Raw genomic sequence first — 19264 nt, 5'->3', positions numbered from 1 at the left:
AGTGGTTCGAGTATCATATATGTAGGGTATGATCGTTTAATGTTAAATGTTTGTGAGTCTTTAAACATATACAACTTTATACGTACGGGTTAAATGGCATGATGTGAAGGAAGAGTCGATCCACAAAATATAACACAAATAATTTTTAGATCGATCTTTATAACATTCCACTCAGTATGTTAACATCCAGCTTAAACGATCGTTAATTTTTTTAATAAAAAATAACTAGTTTGGAACATATGAATATTAAAATGACTATTTTATAATTTTTAATAATTAGAGTATTTAACAAAATATTATCTTATAATAAAAGGACTATTTTATAATTTTTAATAATTGATGGACTAAACAAATTAACATCAGGGACCATTTATATATTTCACCGTTTGTTTTATGTTTTTTTTCCCGGATGGAAGGATTGAAAAAAACTCGGTAAACATCAACAGCAACGACAACATTTGACAAAGTTTTTGTTCTTCTTTTTCTAAGCCTTTTTCTTTACTCATCGCAAGGCCCTTTTCCCTTTGAAAGCTCTGTTGTATTTTCTTTGTCGCAATATATTATATCTCTCTCATAAAAGAATTTCTTCTCATAAGCTTTAGGTTTTTGTTGGTGGCCTTTAACCTCAACCCAGATCACTTTACTTATTATTTTTGGAGATCTATGGAGCAGCTTGTAAACTTTATAATACGGCCTCCCAGGTAGTAACCTCCCCAGTTTTAATTTTGCTTTTTCTGGGAAAAATTGATATTGTTTCCCTTTTTTATTGAATTGAAAACATGGGTTCGGTTCATGATCTGGTCTGTTTGAGAGATGGGGGAAATTGAGAAGAGGGAGGAGAATTGGGATTTGAAAATTTTTATTTTTGGTTTTCAGCCAACGGGTAGAGAAAACCCTTTGCTTTACACGTGCACCTTTTTTTATAGCATTAGATTTGAAGTTTCTGTTTTTGCCATTAATGTTGATCAGTTTCTAAGCAAGGATACCGGGGTGATTATAATTGTTATTATAGCCTTATATGGCTGATCACTGTTGTAATTTGATGGTTTACGCTACTTCTTGGTTATCTATGGTCTTTCCATAATTTTAGAGCACGTCTGATTCATTGTCATGGGTTTCTTTAGCTCTCGTGTTCTGTTATTGATTTGGTTAATTTTCTTAGTTTTATATAATTTTGTGTTCTTGTGCATAAATACATGTATGTGTGTGTATATATATATATATTGTTGTTATGGGAGTTGTGGGTATTTGAATCTCAAACTTCTTCATAGATTCTGGCATGATTAAGTCCTTGTACTTTATTGTATTCCATATAGTTCTAAAAGCTTCGGCAGTCATTGATTTGTTTAGTTTTATGAGGAGTTTTGGGAACAAAAAACTGAAATTTATAGTTTGATCAACTTAACTGTGGAATTAGGCCTATTATGGTAAGATTATATCTTCATTAATGTAGAGTTATATAGCCAATAATCAGGAGCCATAAGTCATGCGACTTGAAGTATGCTGTTGTAATGCTGTTCTACACTGAAGTAAGATGGTTTATAACCAGCAGACCTATGGAAAGGACCTCGAGATCCTTCATGTTAAGCAAGAAAGAGGAACAAATTGGAAATGGTCAAACACCTTTTTCATGAATATGTTTGGGACATCATTAATTTAAGACTGCAAATTATTTTACTCAATTTCTAATGGGCATCGTTTTTTTATGGCAGAGCCGAGTACAATCCAGAAAGTGATCTTTTAGATGAAGAGTTCATGTTGAAAGGGAAATGGTACCAAAGGAAGGATATAGAGGTACAGTTTAAAGTTATCTATGCAAGGGAAATTTTAAATTTATTTATCGTCCTAAAATTCTCAACTTCCTTTTTTTTCCAAACCTTTTCATGATGTTAATCTGTTCATTTCCCCTATCCTTCAATTATAGATTTCTTTACTAAAAATAGTAGCATAATAGATACGACTATGCTGCGTTTTCATCAACTCATTCGTATTACTGGTAAACTAAAATCAGTTAGTAAGGTGCACCTAGCTATTGTACCTCTTTGCTTTTGTCTTTTCCTTTGACAGGATACATTACAGAGAGGCCATTGTGCTGCTGGCATGTGCTTTATGAGACATCATTTAAGACAGACATCTACAAATTTTGAATTGTCATCCATTCTTTTGCATACCTGAATAGAATATATTTTATATATTTGTTATAGTCTCTTATAATTTGGATAAGAGATCATAAACATGTGTTTTGGTCATTTTGCAGGTTAAAAATGGAAGAGGAGATGTTCTACAGTGTAGTCATTATGTACCCCTTGTTAGTCCTGAAGGAAAACCTCTTCCCTGTGTGATATACTGTCATGGCAACAGGTTAGAGAATTTTTATTGTTTCCTTTGGAAATTGCAAGCATTATTCAATAATTACTTGTGGGAGAAAAAAAGGAAACTTAAGATTTTGTGCTCAAATAAAAAAAGGGTCTTGTAATCCAGGTTGCTTATATCAATCAGCACCAACCTTATAATAGAATTGTTTTTTCAGGATACAAATTTATCTGGATAAAAGCGCGTAGTTACTTATTATTTTTGTTTCTCGTGCTTATATGTTGTCAACTTGCACTAGGATTCAACTTTGCTTGCAAGAAAGCGGGCCTATATAAATAAGTTGTAGGCTTACAGCCAACACAATTATTCTTATTATTGTTTTCTTTGAATTAATAGAAAAATTAGATATTTTTTAAAACCCTAAGTTTTCTAAGTTCCATCTTTCCTAATTGTTTGTTTAGCCTTATTTCCTTCATTGTTGCTGTTTTCCCCCTTAAACCAATTCATTTGTCTTAGTTTCAGATATCAGTTTCTTTAGTATTTTGTATTGCTGATGGGGAGAGTGTTAGGTGGCTAGTTTCTGTAGTATCCAACTGCTTCGTACTTTCAGATATAATATATGCTTGTTTCCTTTTGTTACATCTTCCATCCTGGCTGCTGACTGATTACGTTGCTGTACATTTTTACTTTTTTTTTTAGTTTATTATTACTATTGTTTACTTTGCTGACCGCTACCGTATCTTGATTTTGTGCAGTGGCTGCAGGGCTGATGCCAGTGAAGCTGCTATAATCTTGCTACCTTCAAATATTACTGTTTTTACTCTTGATTTTTCAGGATCTGGGTTATCTGGAGGAGAGCATGTCACCTTGGGTTGGAATGAAGTGAGTTGTTAACTAGCCTACTTGTGCAAAGTCTAGAATTTCTTGCTCATTTTTCTTATGGATGCAGGAAATGCCTTCTCTCATATTGGATTAGCATTCTTTAGTAGTTTTTTTCATAGTCTTTACTGGTTGTGAACTTCTAATAATGTGGCTCTCTGCAAATTGCTTATGTTAATTCTTGTTTTGTCCTGGGTTATTTGGGGTATTCTTACTTCATACATGTGTTCTATAGACTATCAGTTTTTTTTTTTGGAAAACTCTTATTTTGGTGCGAATGCTTGGGGTTTTTAGACATGCATAGTATTTTCACTGGTTGAATAAATTATGACAGATGAATTTGCAATCTTCTGGGTTAACTTAATTAAAGAGCCTAAAATAGCCCTTCTCTCACTTCAGTCCTTGGCATAAACTGAATTCTTCTTATTAACTGACATTTTGAAGTTCTGATCAATAACATCCCGTCACCCCCTATATATTTCTAAAAGTAAATTTGAAATAATTTTCATAAACTTTGAAAACAGATATCTGTGAATTATATAGATAAGAAACATGAATTATATTTGTATTGCCAAGTGAAAAATATGTAAAAGTCATCTTTACAAGGACATTTAAGGCAGTAGAAAGTTTGTCTCAAGTATACATTTGGTAAGATTAAACTTCATAGGGATGATAGTTGGATACTTTATCTGATGACGAGCTTGCATGTCATAAAATCTGTCTAACATTCTTTTCCCATTTTCCAGAAGGATGATCTGAAAGCTGTAGTTGATTATTTGCGGGAAGATGGAAATGTCTCTTTCATTGGCTTATGGGGGCGCTCAATGGGTGCTGTTACCAGGTTTTCTAAAGCCCTTGCCATCTTTCTGTTCCAAAGTTTGAGCATGGAAGCACATCTCATAACTGCCATCTCATTATGAATTTGTGGAGTATTATCTAAAGCTCTGCTGCCTGGACTTCTCAATTATTTACTAAAATCTATGGTTTAAGTTTGCTGTATTGCCGCATATGCTTATATAAATTCATGTTTTTATTTAACCTTATTATATTCGATGTGTTTCTAACATTAAGGATGTAAATCATTGTTCACAGCCTAATGTATGGAGCTGAGGATCCTTCAATTGCAGGAATGGTTCTTGACAGTCCTTTTTCGGACTTGGTCGATCTGATGTTGGAACTTGTAGATACGTATAAATTCCGTTTGCCCAAGTTCACAGTAAGTACACACTTTACATTTATTATTATTATATTTTGTTGGTTTTCGCTCTTTTTGAGTATGTGGGTAACTAATTAGCCACTGAGAGAATCTATTATGGATGGTAAAGATTTTATACTAAATCTGGTGTTCTCAACTATTGTATGGAATTGTGGTCTTATATTCAATATAAATAAGAAAAGTTGTAGTCTTTGGATTGTAGGTGTTCATGCACTCATTCTAACACACATCAAACAATTTTCTTCTTTCTCTGATTGCTTAATCAATCCAAAGATGGGCAAGTTCTGTTTTGCAAGTTTATTTTATAGATGCCTTCGTATAAATTTTATTGCTGTCTTGTCAGTCAGTCCATATTCTTTCTAATTAGTAATCAAGCACCACTATGAACTAAAGGAAATTTTTAAGAGCAATGATATAAAATTGAACTGCAGCATATGCTGCAAGTAAAATATGTTTAAGTTGATTACTTTGGTATGTTATGTTGCGGTTGAAGTTGAGTTATCAAACTTCATTTTGAGGTTCTATTGTTTCTTCGAAGCCCAATTTATCCCGTTTAACTGCTTATCAGTGTTTTCAGTTTTTTTTTTGTATAAGAACCTTGAGTTGAGATGATTGCTTCTGTTGTCTTTTAACTCTATACTTTCATTTGCCTTGCTCCAGGTTAAGTTTGCAATCCAGTTCATGCGGAAATCTATCCAGAAAAAGGCGAAGTTTGACATAGCAGACCTGAACACCATCAAGGTTCTAGTCTGGAGATAATTTACTTTTCCATATTGATCTATAAGCTCATGTTTCTTGTTTCACATGACGATGCAGTGTTTTTCCTGGTATTGTTGCATTAATATCTTTTGTCTAGGAGAAATGGAAAGATAAAAAATTGGAAGAGGAGAAAAGTTGGGGGTGGGGGGTAGAAATTAGGTTTTTTTCCACTGGTGTGCTTTAGGAAAATCATACAAGTGGATTAAGAAAATGATTATTTCCCTTCATTTCTTAGTAGAGCTGAGAAGGGAAGGGAAGAAAATAAAAGGCATAATGACAAAAATCGTCCCTAATGGTTGACTAAATAGTCCCTTTGGCCCTTGTTCTATTTTTTTGGAGCATTTTGAGGCAAAAAGGCCCTCCATCGATGGAAATCAGTAGTCAACAAACAGTAATCACTCCAAAATAGGGGCTTTTTTGCCCCAAAATGAAACGTTGGGGGCCAAAATGATAAAAAAAAGAATAAGGGCTAAAGTAAATATTTAGTCAAACGTTAGGGGCCTTTTTTCCCTAAAATGAAACGTTATTGGCCAAAATGGTTCCAAAAAAAAAGAAAAATGACCAAATTAACTACTTAGTCAAATGTTAGGGGTATTTTTGACATTATGCCAAAAATAAAAATTACATCTTTTTACGACTATTCTCTTTGTGATTGGAGGTAAAAAGATAAATATAAAAAAAACTTGGATAACATTGCAAATTTCTTACACTGGACTTTCTCTTCTCATTTTCTGTCCTCCGTTGTTTTCAATTTGAATTGATTAGTTTCAATGAATTAAGGATAAGAAATGACCATATCTAACTTTTTCATTTGTTGTACTTTTCTCTCTATACCTAGCACTAGTGAAAAACATTTTGTTTACACTTTTCCATCTATCCCACGCAATCCTCACACTTATCCATTTTCCATGTATAGCCTTAATGGTTTGCTTAACGCTTTTCTTTATGTTCAAGTTGATCTAAACAATTTTGTCCAGTTACCATATGATTTTGTTCTAGTTATTGTCTAACCAATTTGTAAGTGAACCTGAAAGATCAATTGATTGCTTGCTTATGACTGGAAATTGAATGATACGCTGATTTAACTTGTCAATGCCTTTATTTTATTTTTATTGTTATACATATTAGTGAATTCATTTATCTTCATTTTAATCTAGGTGGCGAAATCTTGCTTTGTTCCAGCGCTGTTTGGGCTTGCTATTGGTGATGATTTTATACGTCCTCATCATTCAGATCGAATATTTGAAGCTTATATGGTAAGTTGTGTATTCTTTTTATTGGTAAGTTGCATGTTCTTTTTGGTGATGATTTTATTTTCTCCCTTTTCTTTTTAAAAATTAAAATCCAAAATGTGATATAATTCTCATTTTGATTAAAATATATGGTTTCTACTTTCTAGAAATGAATAACAAATGAACATTTAGTTATGCTAATTTTACACTAATAAAAAATTAAGCTGGAGCTCTATAGCAACTTAAGTTTTAAATTACCCTAAAAATAAGAGTTTCATGTATTAAATATTGTAAGTTACCAAACAAAATGTTTATCATTCAATATTACATGCTAATAATATTCCTTTCAAGGAATTAATAATAATAATAATAATAAACACGTCGATAAGTTATTTACCTCAATATCATTCGAGATATAAAATTTGAAAGTCCTAAAGTACTTAATGACCAATGTATTTCAATTATACAACTAATCATATAATGTATGCTTACATGGATTACATAGAACCTATGTGAACAATCAGGCACATTTGAAAATGATATATTGTATTATTTATTATCCCATAGATATTTCAAATATCAAATCCAACATTTTTTCTAAGATTTTAATAGTTTTTATTTTTGTTTTTTAACTTTTCTGTATATGTTAATGTCAGAAACATCCGTGTAGTTTTAGTAATCTAATTTTTTTTAGAAGTCTTCTAGGATAAGAAAGAGAAGTATTAGGAGTATTTATAATACAGTGTTTATCCTATCTGCTAGTCTTGTTTTGTCTTTATGGCATGCACTTTGGGGAAAAAAGTATGTAGCTGTTTTGGCCTAGAAAGGAAAACGAATGCGGTTCATAGAAGAATCTGATACCAAAAATGGTTGCATCCATTCTTTTATTAGCTTTTTATAATCCATACAAAGAGTGCTACCCTTCAAATTTCTTTGTGCATGATTAAACATGGTTTTTTATCATCTACATTAATTTGCATTTTTGGTGATACCTTCTACATTGATGCACTACTTTTGCAGGGTGATAAGAATATTATCAAATTTGAGGGAGACCACAACTCTCCTCGTCCCCAGTTTTACTTTGATTCCATAAATATCTTTTTTCACAATGTCCTTCAACCTCCTGAGGATGGGGTGGGGACAACTTTCTATGATTCGGTGCATGATTACTTTGGCAAGGTAAGCTGAGCTCTAAAAATATCTATGGTGATAGTTGTTTTATTGGAAGTCCCCGATATCATACCCACAATTCTTTGTTAATTCATAACTGATAAACATTCAGGGTAGTTGGGCAATCCCTGAAGTTGGCTTTTTCCCAGATTCTTCAGCTGCATCTAAAGGTACTAATTGTACCTTGTATTTCTTCCCTCAAATGCCAAGTTTTCTACTCCTGTTAATGGCATTTTCTTAAACTCTGTCTTAATGGTTTCCAGCAACTAGCACAACAGATGCCATTAAACAAGTTCGTTCTAAAAGACCCATGAGTCGAACAGAGGTTAGTTTCAGTGGCTTTGTTTTATTTTTCGTTTCTCAAGAATGACTTGTAAATATTTTCTTAAAACATTCATCTTTAATTGACTGCATTTAAAGGGGTAATGTAACTAATGAAAATCTGGAATCATGCAGTGGATGAACCACTAATTATTCTGCTTTATATTTGAAACATAGGAAAAATATAAAGGAGAAGAAAAGAAGGCAATATCATGAATTCAAAATCGTTGTAAACGGCATATCCTTCCATTGTTGTTTTTGGGTTATCGTATAAATTTAAAAGGAAATGCAAGTGGTTTTTTATATTTTATTTTATTGTGTCTAATATTTGCAGCTTTTATTATACTCAGGTTCCTTCTGATAAACCATCTGAAGAAAATAATCCCAAATGTCAGGTATTTTTCTCTGCTTCTGACATTGTACAATGCATAGGAAAAAAATTATTGCCAAATTTTACAAATGGATGCTATACAAAGACAACTTGTAATTGGCAGTCTCACTAGATTTTTTTTTTAAATGATGAGGATGATAAAAAGGCGTCCCATGTCGCTGATACCAAATAGTATTTGCTGCAGAATAAAGATACCACTGATGGTAATGGCTCGTCATCATCCGATGTGATAAGTTTTGAATTGTCCAATGGTCATCCATTTGACCCTCATGTGCCAACAACCATGGATGATGATCAGTATGTGGAATATCAACTCGATGACTCGACAGGCTTTCCATGTAATGTGGAGGAAGAAGAGAGGGTGACTTGAAACTTTCATCTTTCACTTTGTCCAGAACAATTCATGTCTATTTAATGACTCATAATCCTTTGTGAAATTTTCCTTGGTGGGTTCAGATGTTTATGGAAGCGATAATCGAATCCTTAAAAGACTTAGATATGCGACATCCTCCTACAGAAGAGCAACCCAAGACTTGTGCCGATTCTTCAGAGTCTTTAAGGGGAGATGAAATAAACAGCAGGGGTGCTTGTTCCACAGCAGAAAAATGCAATTCTGTTCCCCAAGAGTCCACTTTTTCTCAAGTGGAACATCATCAATCCACCTTAGTAGTCAATGGCTCCAATGTTGGTCTCGAGCAAGCATCCCCCGACACTAGCATCTCGTCTTCGGGACATGCATTCGATACACCTCCATCGACCGAGGAATCAGGGAGCACGAGTACCTCAACTCAAACTGAAACCTCGTCAAGTACCCAAAGTTCATCCGATGCTGACATGTCAGGTAACACAAAAGCCACTGTAACAATTGTACGGAACCCGTCGAATAACATCATGGATGGTTTGATGAGTCGCTGGGACTTCTTTCGGGACAGTCGTTGAAAGTTAAAGATGACCTTGTTTGAACAGCCTGATGATTGTATTATTCTTGTAACCAAGTCGAAGCATAGAATTTGTAGTTCTGTAAAAGAAAAAAAGAAGAAAAAAGAGATTGATTTGTCATGTGCCAAGAAATTTGGTTATAGTGTCATTGGCTTTCATTGTCTATTGTTTTTGATGAAAAAAGATGTAATGATTTTTCTGCACAATTAGGGAGTTGTAGGCAATACGCATTACCAAAAATTCTTTGATTTGCTCTGTATGTTATATGGTGGATAATATAATTTGCTCAAATGAAGTTGGTAGTCAATTTCCCTTTTACGAATGTGTCATATAATTTTACATCCCCATAATCTTATTCATAAAAATACTTTAATATTCGATAAATCAAACAAGCATTGTTACATCATTGCATTAACCTATTACACTCATTATTGCTTGGAGGAAAAGAATATGCAATAGTTGTTATGAGTTCATATTCACATGAATCAAACATTTGAAGTAATACATGTATATATATATATACTCCTGAATTTGAATAATAGGAGTGCTTTATTTTGTAAAATTTAGCCACCCTTGAGCAGGTTCAATGCGGTTTCAACGAGTGAGTGAATTGTTGTGGTGTGCCGGCTAAGCCCAACAGTGGCGGAGAAAATGTTGAAACTCTCCAGCTCTGCTGTGGTGTCTAGCACACTTTCAAGCTATTTCTCCATCCCCAGATCCTTTAAAATGTACACATTCTTAACATTCTCATGCATCATCCAAATTGCCAACTCTACGGCGAACTGCCTTATTCTCGGGATCTTCGCCCACGGATGCTTGTACTTGTCGAGAATCCGGACCAATGCTCTCGCTAGTTCGTCCTCTTTCATTCCAGCTCTCTCGAACATGATGCTTGATTCCGTTGAAGTCATGCGTTTGAAGACTTGTGCTGCTAGTCCAACCATTACTTCCTGCAACTTGTTCTCTTTTGACATAATTGCCTTGAGCACCTGCCAACCGCATTGATCAACCGTTAACAGTTGCATTTTTTTTACATTTAGTATAGTTTTCCGGCGTCGGAGATCGGAACTTACAGTTGGTGCTGCTTCTATGACACCCTTTAGCCCGTAGAAGCAATCTGATCCGCTGTAGGTGCACAAGTGTCTTAGAATTCTTGCAGCATTGACACGAAGTAACGGGACCTCCAATGCTGCAACAAGTTTTTCGAGCACTTGCAGTCTCAATATGCGGTGGCAATTAGCTCTACTTTCTAAGGACAACATGGCAAGTGCTTCTCCTGCGGCGCGTCTCACGTGATTCTGGTGCTCCGGCAACCCCTGCTTGAGGAAGATGTTGAAAAACTCCTTGAGTACTCCGCCTGCACCACCGATCCTCTCGGTGGCTTCCTCTTCCAATGCCAGATTCGTTAAAATCTCTATGCCTAGCTTTTGAAGAACCGGATGGTTTTCTCCATGTCTCAAAATATCTCTAATTTGCTGATTGTGAAAACTACCTCTGAGATTTCCTTTCTGAGATGTTTTCCTGTGGTGTGTTTCTAGGTGAGTATGGACTGATAGAGGTGAGTATGGGATGAATAGTGGATATTTAATTAGGTAGTAGGTGTGGGATGAATTTGAGAATGTATCCACTTGGTTAGGTGTGGATTTAAAATTTTTATCTGAAGTAGATATAAAAATATTATATAGATATGGGATGAGAAAAGAGTATCCACACCCTGTTTGACATCCTACATTCAACTTTCAAAACTTCTAATTTTACTATTCCACTTATGAATTCCTTTTTCAATCGCCTAACCATTAGTTATGTAATGACAATAGCAAAACGTTGTGTTTTAGATAATTCCTTTTCTTGTACACTCCCTTATCTGCTTCTTCGGTATTCCCTTGTAATCACCATACGCTGCTGCATACTCCAAAAAGCTCATCTTTCTCGACCATTGATAAAAGCTCTTCCTTTGACATCTGCTTCTTCCCGTAGCCTTTTGATCACTGCGTCTTTGCCTACGCCACTCGGACCGCTTATAACTATGACTGAGGGTTTGTGGCGCTGCAAATACGGTTGGAGCTGAATTAAGAGCCCAGAGAATCGAAAGAGGTTTCCATTGTTGTTGAGCATGTTAAAAGCTTTCAGTTTTGGGTTGAAGGTAAAGGCGCCAATCCACTGGATTCCTACCTCTTTGTGTAGTAAATAAAGCCCAAGGCTTTCAAATCAGGCAGATTCTTCCCACCTTTTTTTCTCTTAATTTCAGAACTATTATTACTATTATTGTAATAATTATAATAATAATTAGTCCATTATTGTTTCAAGATTACTAATTGGTTAGAATATGATAATATTTGATAAAAAATCGTTTAAGCTATATATTTTAAATCTTCAGTATAATTTTATTGTATATCAATTAACATGCGCCAATTATTTTACAAAAAAAAAAAGATGATTTTAAGAGTTATAAATAATCGACTATTTTATAATTTTTAGTAATTAACGAGCCAATAAAAGAATACTGGGGGACCATTTATAATAATAAAGATGGGAGTAGTGAGTACCCTAATAACAAACAAAGATGGGGGTAGTGAGTTGCTAGTACATTAGTGAGTAGGCTGAATAAGACCTAAAACACCGAAAGCTTTGATTTTTCTACATTTACACTCGCTCACCCACTGCCCAACTTCCCAAATAAGAGCAGGTAAACCTCTTCTATCTTTTCCTCTTTTCAATCCAATCTCTGTATTTTCCTTCCTAGATCTGTGTCTCAACTGTTATTCTGGCTTTTATACTTCAAATTTGTACTCTTGTTATTATGATTACCGTTAAAGATCAATCTTTTCTTTTACTGCCTTAGATCTTGTGTTTTTGTTTTCGTTTCTTTACCTTCTCTTTGTAGCATGCATTGTTTATTTTTGATTCAATGCTCTGCTAATCAGCTGTACGGATAAAAGCAAATGACCCCGTTTTTCCCCTTCTTTTTTTTCCTTTTTAAAGTTGCCGCAGTTTTCATTTTTAAGTAATTAATTGAAATATAAATACGATTATACGGCTGGGATAATCCGCTGCCCGTGTAGGTTTTGGGTCTCAAAAAATAAAGCCCGTTTAAATTACGAGTTTTTTAACCCGGACCGATAAACCCGAGGGTATACTCGTGGGTATCCCGCTTAATTTAATTATTTTTTTCAATTTATTTTATGTTTTACGGAAGACAATTCACGTTTAGCCCAATTCACGTTTTATGTGCACTGAAATTTGAAGCTCAATTCACGTTTTAATTTGATGATATCCAATTTTATAGTTCGAACGTATTAATTATACCTATGGTAACGAATATGATAACATAAGCAAAAATGTTTCAATCTTTTTATATACGTATTTACCATTTATAATTAATACCATCAATATATATATATAAATAAGCTATAAAACGTTTATTATACTCCAATAATTAATTATAAGAAAAAATATATACATATACGTTAAAAAAACAGAAAAAAACAAATCAAAGTATTAAACCATGTATAAATATAATAATTAAATTAAAAAATAAAGTAACATAATATGTAAATATTATAATAATATATAAAACTTGAGACAGTGATAAAAAAATACATAAAATTAGAGTGCAAAATTAAAATAATAAATTACATTTGAGGATTATATTGCATTAATTCAAAAGTGGGTGGAGTCCTTACACAATTAGTACATTAAAACTTGCCATAGTTGCCCTAAATCCCTAGAATATGTTATTTTGTGTGACTTATATTATATATACATCGTTATAAAATTTTAGAAATCATAATCTCATTATTTTTTGTTTTTCTTTTTCGTCGTTTCTCTCTATCTCCTCATTAGTAAATGGGTAAGCCCGTTTAACCCGCGGGTTAAATGGACGGTCCGCGGACCTTAGAATTTAAGACTGTTTATGATTGCGAGTTTTTTTAACCGCTCCGTCAAAACCCGCGGGCTAAACGGGCGGGTAGCCCGTATACCCAGCTCTAATTTTGTGCAGTTTTTTATGGGGGCTCTTATTCTTTTGAATTCGATGACACATATTTTATGGTAAAGAACAATTATGTAAAATTTGTTTTTTGTGATAGCAAATGGATGTCTTTTTTCCTCATTGTGTATTTACATGTGAGATGTATGCATGTATGTATTTTTCAGATTTTGATGAAGTTTATGATGAATGTTTCAGCTTTTCTTTTTTGGGAATCAGTTGAACCATGTGAAATTTAGGAACCCAGACATGTTTGTATGGCTGATATTAATTTGTATTACTGTATTCTCGAATTTTTATTAAATTTGGACTAAGGTTTTTTGAGAATCTGCAGCCAGATTCTTTAGTTCTCTAATGGACTCAACTGCAAATTCACAACACAAGCCATTCTCGATTAAATTATGGCCCCCTAGTGAAAGCACTCGTCAGGTACTTGTGCAGCGCTTGACAAACAATTTCACCAGTAATTCAATCTTTACCCAGAAGTATGGTGCTCTTAACAAAGAGGAAGCTGAGGAGAATGCTAAGAAAATTGAGGACGTAGCTTTTAACACAGCGAATGAACATTATGATAGGGAGCCCGATGGTGATGGAGGTGCCGCAGTGCAGCTTTACGCCAAGGAATGCAGTAAGCTTTTGCTGGAAGCTCTTAAAAGAGGGCCCGCGGGAAAGGAGGAGTTGGCATCTCAGAACAATGCTTCCGCAGAAACCCTGTTTGACATGTCTAAAGGCCAACGGGCTTTTCTCGAGGCAGAGGAGGCTTAGAATCTTCTAAAGCCTTTGAAGGAACCCGGAAATTCTTACACCAAGATATGCTTTAGTAATAGAAGCTTTGGTCAAGGAGCAGCTCGTGTTGCCGGGCCCATTTTGGCTTCCCTCAAGAATCAGTTGAAAGAAGCTGATTTGTCGGACTTTATTGCAGGAAGACCAGTGGCAGAAGCCCTGGAAGTTATGAATATATTCTCAACTGCCTTGGAGGGTAGTGCTTTGAAATCCCTCAACATTTCAAACAATGCCTTAGGTGAGAAGGGTGTTAGGGCTTTTGGTGCTCTTTTGAAATCAGTGTCTTGCCTAGAGGAGCTCTATTTGATGAATGATGGTATCTCAGAGGAAGCTGCTAGGGCTGTCTGTGAACTGATTCCCTCTGCAGAGAAGTTGAAGGTGCTTCACTTTCATAATAATATGACAGGAGATGAGGGTGCACGTGCAATTTCTGATGTCGTGAAGTGCTCTTCTTTGTTGGAGGATTTTCGATGTTCCTCCACAAGGATCGGTTCAGCAGGAGGAATTGCCTTATCAAAGGCACTTAAGTCTTGTACCCATTTAAAGAAGCTCGATTTGCGAGACAACATGTTTGGTGTTGAAGCAGGAGTTGCCCTGAGTAAGGCTCTTTCAAAGCATTTGGATCTGGTTGAAGTTTACTTGAGTTATCTCAACTTGGAAGATGAGGGTGTGGTTGTGCTAGCCAATGCTCTTAAGGAATCAGCTCCTTCTCTTGCGGTTCTTGAAATGGCTGGAAATGAAATAAACGGCTGATGCTGCTCCAACTCTAGCTGCTTGTATAGCAGCAAAGCAGCATCTAACCAAGCTGAACTTAGCGGAGAATGAACTTAAGGATGAAGGTACTATCCAAATAAGTAAGGCTTTGGAAGAAGGGCATACCCTTTTAAAGGAAGTCGACATGAGTAACAACTTCATAAGAAGGGTCGGGGCTCGTCATTTGGCTCGGATAGTTGTTGAAAAACCCGGATTTGTGCTGTTGAACATCAACGGGAATATTATCTCTGATGACGGTGTTGATGAGTTGAAGGAAACATTCAAAAAGTCTCCCGACATGCTTGGTCCCTTGGATGAGAATGATCCTGAAGGCGAAGAAGATGATGATGAAGAAGAATCAGGACAGGGTGAAGCTGATGAAAATGAACTGGAAACTAAAATGAAGAATCTTGAAGTTGGGCAAGAAGAATAGATTTCTCGTTTTGATTTACAAAATTGCTCTGTTCTGCTTTAAATTTTAATAATTATAGAATTCATTGTTAAGCAGATTGCCAACTGATGTTATTTTAGTAGGTTAGCATCTTCTGTAGGATCATTTTTGTCTGTTGTCTCTTTATGTCGTTCTGGTATGCAATAACTTGGGAAGTTGGATCGGATCTCCTTTTAAAACTTCAACCATTTTGTTGTGATTGCCATTACCAACTCTTTTTCTGGACATTGCTAATGCTGATTTAGATCCGTTTTGTTCTCTAAGCTGCCTCTAGCGGGTAAAATTGGCTCAAGCGAGTAAAATAATTAGATTATTAAACTATTTTTAAAATTAATTCGGCATTTACTACGGCGATTAGAACTTATCATGTTGATGTGATAAATTTTAAAAAAAATATTTGGACAAAATTGTTATATAGACCTGATGAGTTTGTCCTACCCTATAACATTTAAAATAGATTTTAAAATAAAATCTAGGTTGACCTAATGAGCTAGAAGTTTTAGCCGTTTAGCTTATTGAGTCAATTTTGTGGCATTTGACATTCTCTATTATGATTTGGTTTTATAATGCACATACCAAAACATATTCTAAAAATGAAATTACTTTTTAAAAGAATATTAATATAAAGGGGGTATTATTATAATTATATTTAAATATATATGGTATAATTATATTATTATTTAGGCCGTGTTGAACATTTTGTATTCTAAACATGAATCCGACATATACTTATATTCTAAAAAACTTAACCCTAATCCAAACTTTAGCTCAATTTTCTTTTTATTAAAAGTCTGATTCAATAGGATCAAATCAAGTTAGAGCATGTGTCTCATTCTTAAAAAAACGCATATTATAAAGAAATCTATATGGTGTATCATTTTAGTTGAAGCAAACGATTTTGGTGGTAAAAGAATTATTATTATTTTTTGAGGTTTTAGGTTCGAGTACCGTGAATATCAACATGTCTATTTTTGAGATTTCGGTGGCCCTCGAGCTAATAAAAAATAAGGCCCTAATAAAAAATTTAAATTATAGTTCATATTTGTGTCTTCGATTATGTTGTGTTTATCGTCATTGAGAACATAACAAATGGAATTGCAGTCACTACAAATATCGTGGTTGTAACTTTTTAATAACATATGTTATCGTGGGCATAACGAGTGTGGATATCGCAGTTTCAAATGATGTCATTACCACTGCTTAACGTTTATTGTCGTGGTTACATATCGTTATTTAAGTAACTGTTCCTAAGAACAAATGTTGAATTTTTTTTTTAAAGACAACTCCATAATAACAAGTATTGAAAAATAGGTCTCATAACAAAAATTAAAAAGGAAATTAGACTATCAATAAAAAGTACTGAAAAAATTAGACTAATAATAATGAATAAATATTAAAAAAGAAGATAAGTTTTAAAAGTATGCTCATATTAATAAATGTTGAACAAGATTAGTCCTCTAATGATAAGTATTGGAAAAAAATTAACGTTTAATAATAAATGTTAGAAAACATATTAGCGAAAAAATAGACTATAAGAGTAGCCCTTAACAATAACAGGAATTAGAAGAAAATTCAACCTTTTTTTTGGTAAGAAAATGAAAACTACCTAATTACTTAAACCTAATTGCATTCTTCAATCACGAGTTGGCTTATATCAGCAGGAGGCTCCTGTAAGATTCTGGTTTGGCTATCTTCGAAATTGACGCTTCTTGCTAGTTTATCAGCAATGTTATTCCCTTCTCTTCGGACATGTTACAATCTGACGTTCCAATCTCGGTTTATCAGTTCCCTTATGTACGGTATTATGGTAATATTTCCTTCTTTGTTTGTGCTATTCTTCAGTGTCTGTATTGCTTCGAGGCTATCTACTTCAACTATGAGTTGTTGGATTTCTTGTTCCCATACACATCTTAGCCCTGTATATACTCCCCATAATTCTGCTTCCATTGTAGAATATATTCCTATGAATTTTTTTGAAGCCGATCCTCCATTTTCCATTCAAATCTCTGATTACTCCTCCACATGCTGCTTTTCCATCTGTATTTCTACGGGTTGCATCTGTATTAAGTTTTTCCCATCCCTCTGATGGAGGTAGCCAAACTGTTGGACCAACCAATTCAATTGGTTGTGATTTGTTTGCTTGGTCTCTTTCTCTATTTGCATTGTTTATTGAGTTTGTCATCCTGCGGCTTCGTTCTAATATTCATGTGTTATCTTCCATAGGATTGTTGAAGACAATCGAATTCCTCATGATCCATATGTTCCATAATACCGATCCGAATAGGATTTCCCAATCTTTACTTTCTTTAGAAAACATGCTTGGTCTTGTTAAATTCACTTCAACCCAATTCTTTATGTCCATTGTTAGGGAAGTTCTGTAATCTCTCGTTTTTCACCAGTGTTGTCCAAATAGGGGTCACAGTAATGCAGTGTCGAAAAATATGGTTAATATCCTCTGTTTGTGTCACACAGATTGGGCAATTACCATCAATTGTAAGATGTCGTCGAAGTCTTTCTGCATTTGTCAGAATCTTACCTTTGCAAACTAGCCATAGGAATGTTTTCAGCTTTTGTGTTCCTTTGTATGCGTGAATTACCTTCCATATAGGTTCTTGAGTATATTCCCTTTGTTTTATTCTAACTTCATATGCTGTTTTGACAGAAAATTGATGACCCTCTCTCTTTAACCATCCAATTCTATCGTTTTTTGCAGTTGTATGAGGTCCTTTAATCGCTGTCAGTCTCATAAGTATATGCAGTGGTAGAAGGTGTTCAATCTGCCTCCAGTTCCAATTACCATTTTCATCAGTCATGCTTTTTATGGTTGCTTTTCCCACCTGATTATGGTCTCGTTGATTGACCAAATTTATTAATGGCCCTATTTCTGCAATCCAGTGGTCTCTCCAAAAATCGGTATGTACCCCATTTCCTATTATTCTGGTTATATTGCTTCGGACATCCTCTCATACCATGCTTATCCCTTTCCATAGTTTGGAGCAGTTTTGGCTTCTAATGTTAGTCGGTATCTCATCTTTGCATTTGTATTTCGCCTTGAGAACCCGAACCCACAATGCGTCTTTTTTTGCTATTAGATTAAACGCCACTTTCATTATAAATGCTTCATTTTGCTCTTTTATCTTTCTAAATCCAAGACTTCCATCCGATATTTTTTGGCATACTTCCTCCCATTTTACTAATGGCAACCCTCATTTTCCATCTATTTTACCCCATACAAATTGTCTGATGATTTTTTCCAGTTCTCCACAATTTTTTTTGGGTAATACTGCTGTCTGCATGGTGTAAGTTGGGATGACTGCCAAAACAGCTTTTACAAGTGTAATTCGACCAGCTAGTGACAATGTTTTTGCCTTCCATCCGCTTAATTTAGTTTGAACCATTTGTACCAAGTAATAATAGTATTTCGAGGTGGCTCAGGAGTGTAATATTGGTACTCCTAAATATTTCCCTAGATCATCAACCATAGTAAATCCAAATGATGTGCTTATTTGATTTCGCAGTGCTGTTTGTACATTATTAGAGAAGAAAATTGTTGTCTTTGCAATGCTTACTTTGTGTCCCGAGACTTCACAGAATCTTTATAGTACTGTTCTGATGATAGTGAGCTGGTCTAAGGAGGCTTCTGTGAATAGAATCATGTAATCTGCAAAAAATAGATGGGATATCTTTGGGCTGCTTCTTGATGTTTGGAATGGTTTCCATCGTCCTTTTTCGATTTCTATTTTAATTGCTTGTGATAGTCTCTCCATACATAGAATGAAAATATAAGGAGACAATGGGTCGCCTTGTCTTATCCCCCTTGATGGTTTAAAAGCGTTTGTCAATGATCCATTCCACGATATTTGTGTCGAAGCTGTCGAAACACAGTGGTAAATAAGATTACATAGAGCATCTGGGATACCTAGGTCTCGTAATGTATCATCTATGAAACTTCATTCCAGTCTATCATATGCTTTTTCCAAGTCGATTTTTATTGCCATCCAGCCTTTTTTTCCAGATTTCCTTCTCGTAGAATGTATTACCTCTTGGGTTATTATGATATTATCAATGA

The 19264-nt window shown here is 34.6% G+C and overlaps 2 protein-coding genes and 1 pseudogene across 3 annotated transcripts; 2 read left to right on the top strand and 1 right to left on the bottom strand.

The window, feature by feature from the left end:
- The first annotated feature begins 426 nt into the window (after nucleotides 1-426).
- On the top strand, nucleotides 427-9468 carry LOC120169725. 2 transcript variants are annotated; one of them, XM_039177846.1, is made up of 15 exons: nucleotides 639-701; nucleotides 1360-1427; nucleotides 1713-1794; nucleotides 2258-2361; nucleotides 3069-3195; nucleotides 3939-4033; nucleotides 4285-4408; nucleotides 5069-5149; nucleotides 6325-6423; nucleotides 7420-7578; nucleotides 7682-7739; nucleotides 7833-7894; nucleotides 8241-8285; nucleotides 8466-8642; nucleotides 8738-9468. In XM_039177846.1, the coding sequence occupies exons 3-15, from the start codon at nucleotides 1756-1758 to the stop codon at nucleotides 9218-9220; spliced, it is 1653 nt and encodes a 550-aa protein (XP_039033777.1). In that variant the 5' UTR covers nucleotides 639-701; nucleotides 1360-1427; nucleotides 1713-1755; the 3' UTR covers nucleotides 9221-9468. The 2 variants fall into 2 exon arrangements, with proteins under 2 accessions (XP_039033776.1, XP_039033777.1); XM_039177845.1 differs by lacking the exon at nucleotides 1360-1427 and having other exon boundaries at nucleotides 427-701.
- A 257-nt stretch (nucleotides 9469-9725) lies between these two features.
- LOC120169768 lies at nucleotides 9726-11335 on the bottom strand. The gene is made up of 3 exons (XM_039177889.1): nucleotides 11155-11335; nucleotides 10294-10769; nucleotides 9726-10209 (listed from the first exon to the last, which is right to left on the bottom strand). The coding sequence occupies exons 1-3, from the start codon at nucleotides 11333-11335 to the stop codon at nucleotides 9919-9921; spliced, it is 948 nt and encodes a 315-aa protein (XP_039033820.1). The 3' UTR covers nucleotides 9726-9918.
- Nucleotides 11336-11826: 491 nt separating this feature from the next.
- On the top strand, nucleotides 11827-15383 carry LOC120169743 (annotated as a pseudogene).
- The last annotated feature ends 3881 nt before the right edge of the window (nucleotides 15384-19264 follow it).

Source organism: Hibiscus syriacus, unplaced genomic scaffold (assembly GCF_006381635.1).
Source record: "Hibiscus syriacus cultivar Baekdansim isolate YM2019G1 unplaced genomic scaffold, ASM638163v2 tig00111769_pilon, whole genome shotgun sequence".
Classification (NCBI taxonomy): domain Eukaryota; kingdom Viridiplantae; phylum Streptophyta; class Magnoliopsida; order Malvales; family Malvaceae; genus Hibiscus; species Hibiscus syriacus.
The sequence above is the reverse complement of the archived record's forward strand: the minus strand, read 5'-3'. Positions and strand labels throughout refer to the sequence as shown.

Excerpts from the sequence above, each read along its gene's own strand:
- LOC120169725 (XM_039177845.1), top strand. The coding sequence starts at position 664 with ATGGAGCAGCTTGTAAACTTTATAATACGGCCTCCCAG. Across the intron at positions 2,362-3,068 it reads ATATACTGTCATGGCAACAG|TGGCTGCAGGGCTGATGCCA; the intron begins GTTAGAGAATTT and ends GATTTTGTGCAG. Across the intron at positions 7,579-7,681 it reads TGCATGATTACTTTGGCAAG|GGTAGTTGGGCAATCCCTGA; the intron begins GTAAGCTGAGCT and ends ATAAACATTCAG.
- LOC120169768 (XM_039177889.1), bottom strand. The coding sequence starts at position 11,335 with ATGCTCAACAACAATGGAAACCTCTTTCGATTCTCTGGGCTCTTAATT. Across the intron at positions 10,770-11,154 it reads AGGAAGAGCTTTTATCAATG|TCCATACTCACCTAGAAACA; the intron begins GTCGAGAAAGAT and ends CACCTCTATCAG. Across the intron at positions 10,210-10,293 it reads TCATAGAAGCAGCACCAACT|GTGCTCAAGGCAATTATGTC; the intron begins GTAAGTTCCGAT and ends TGCGGTTGGCAG.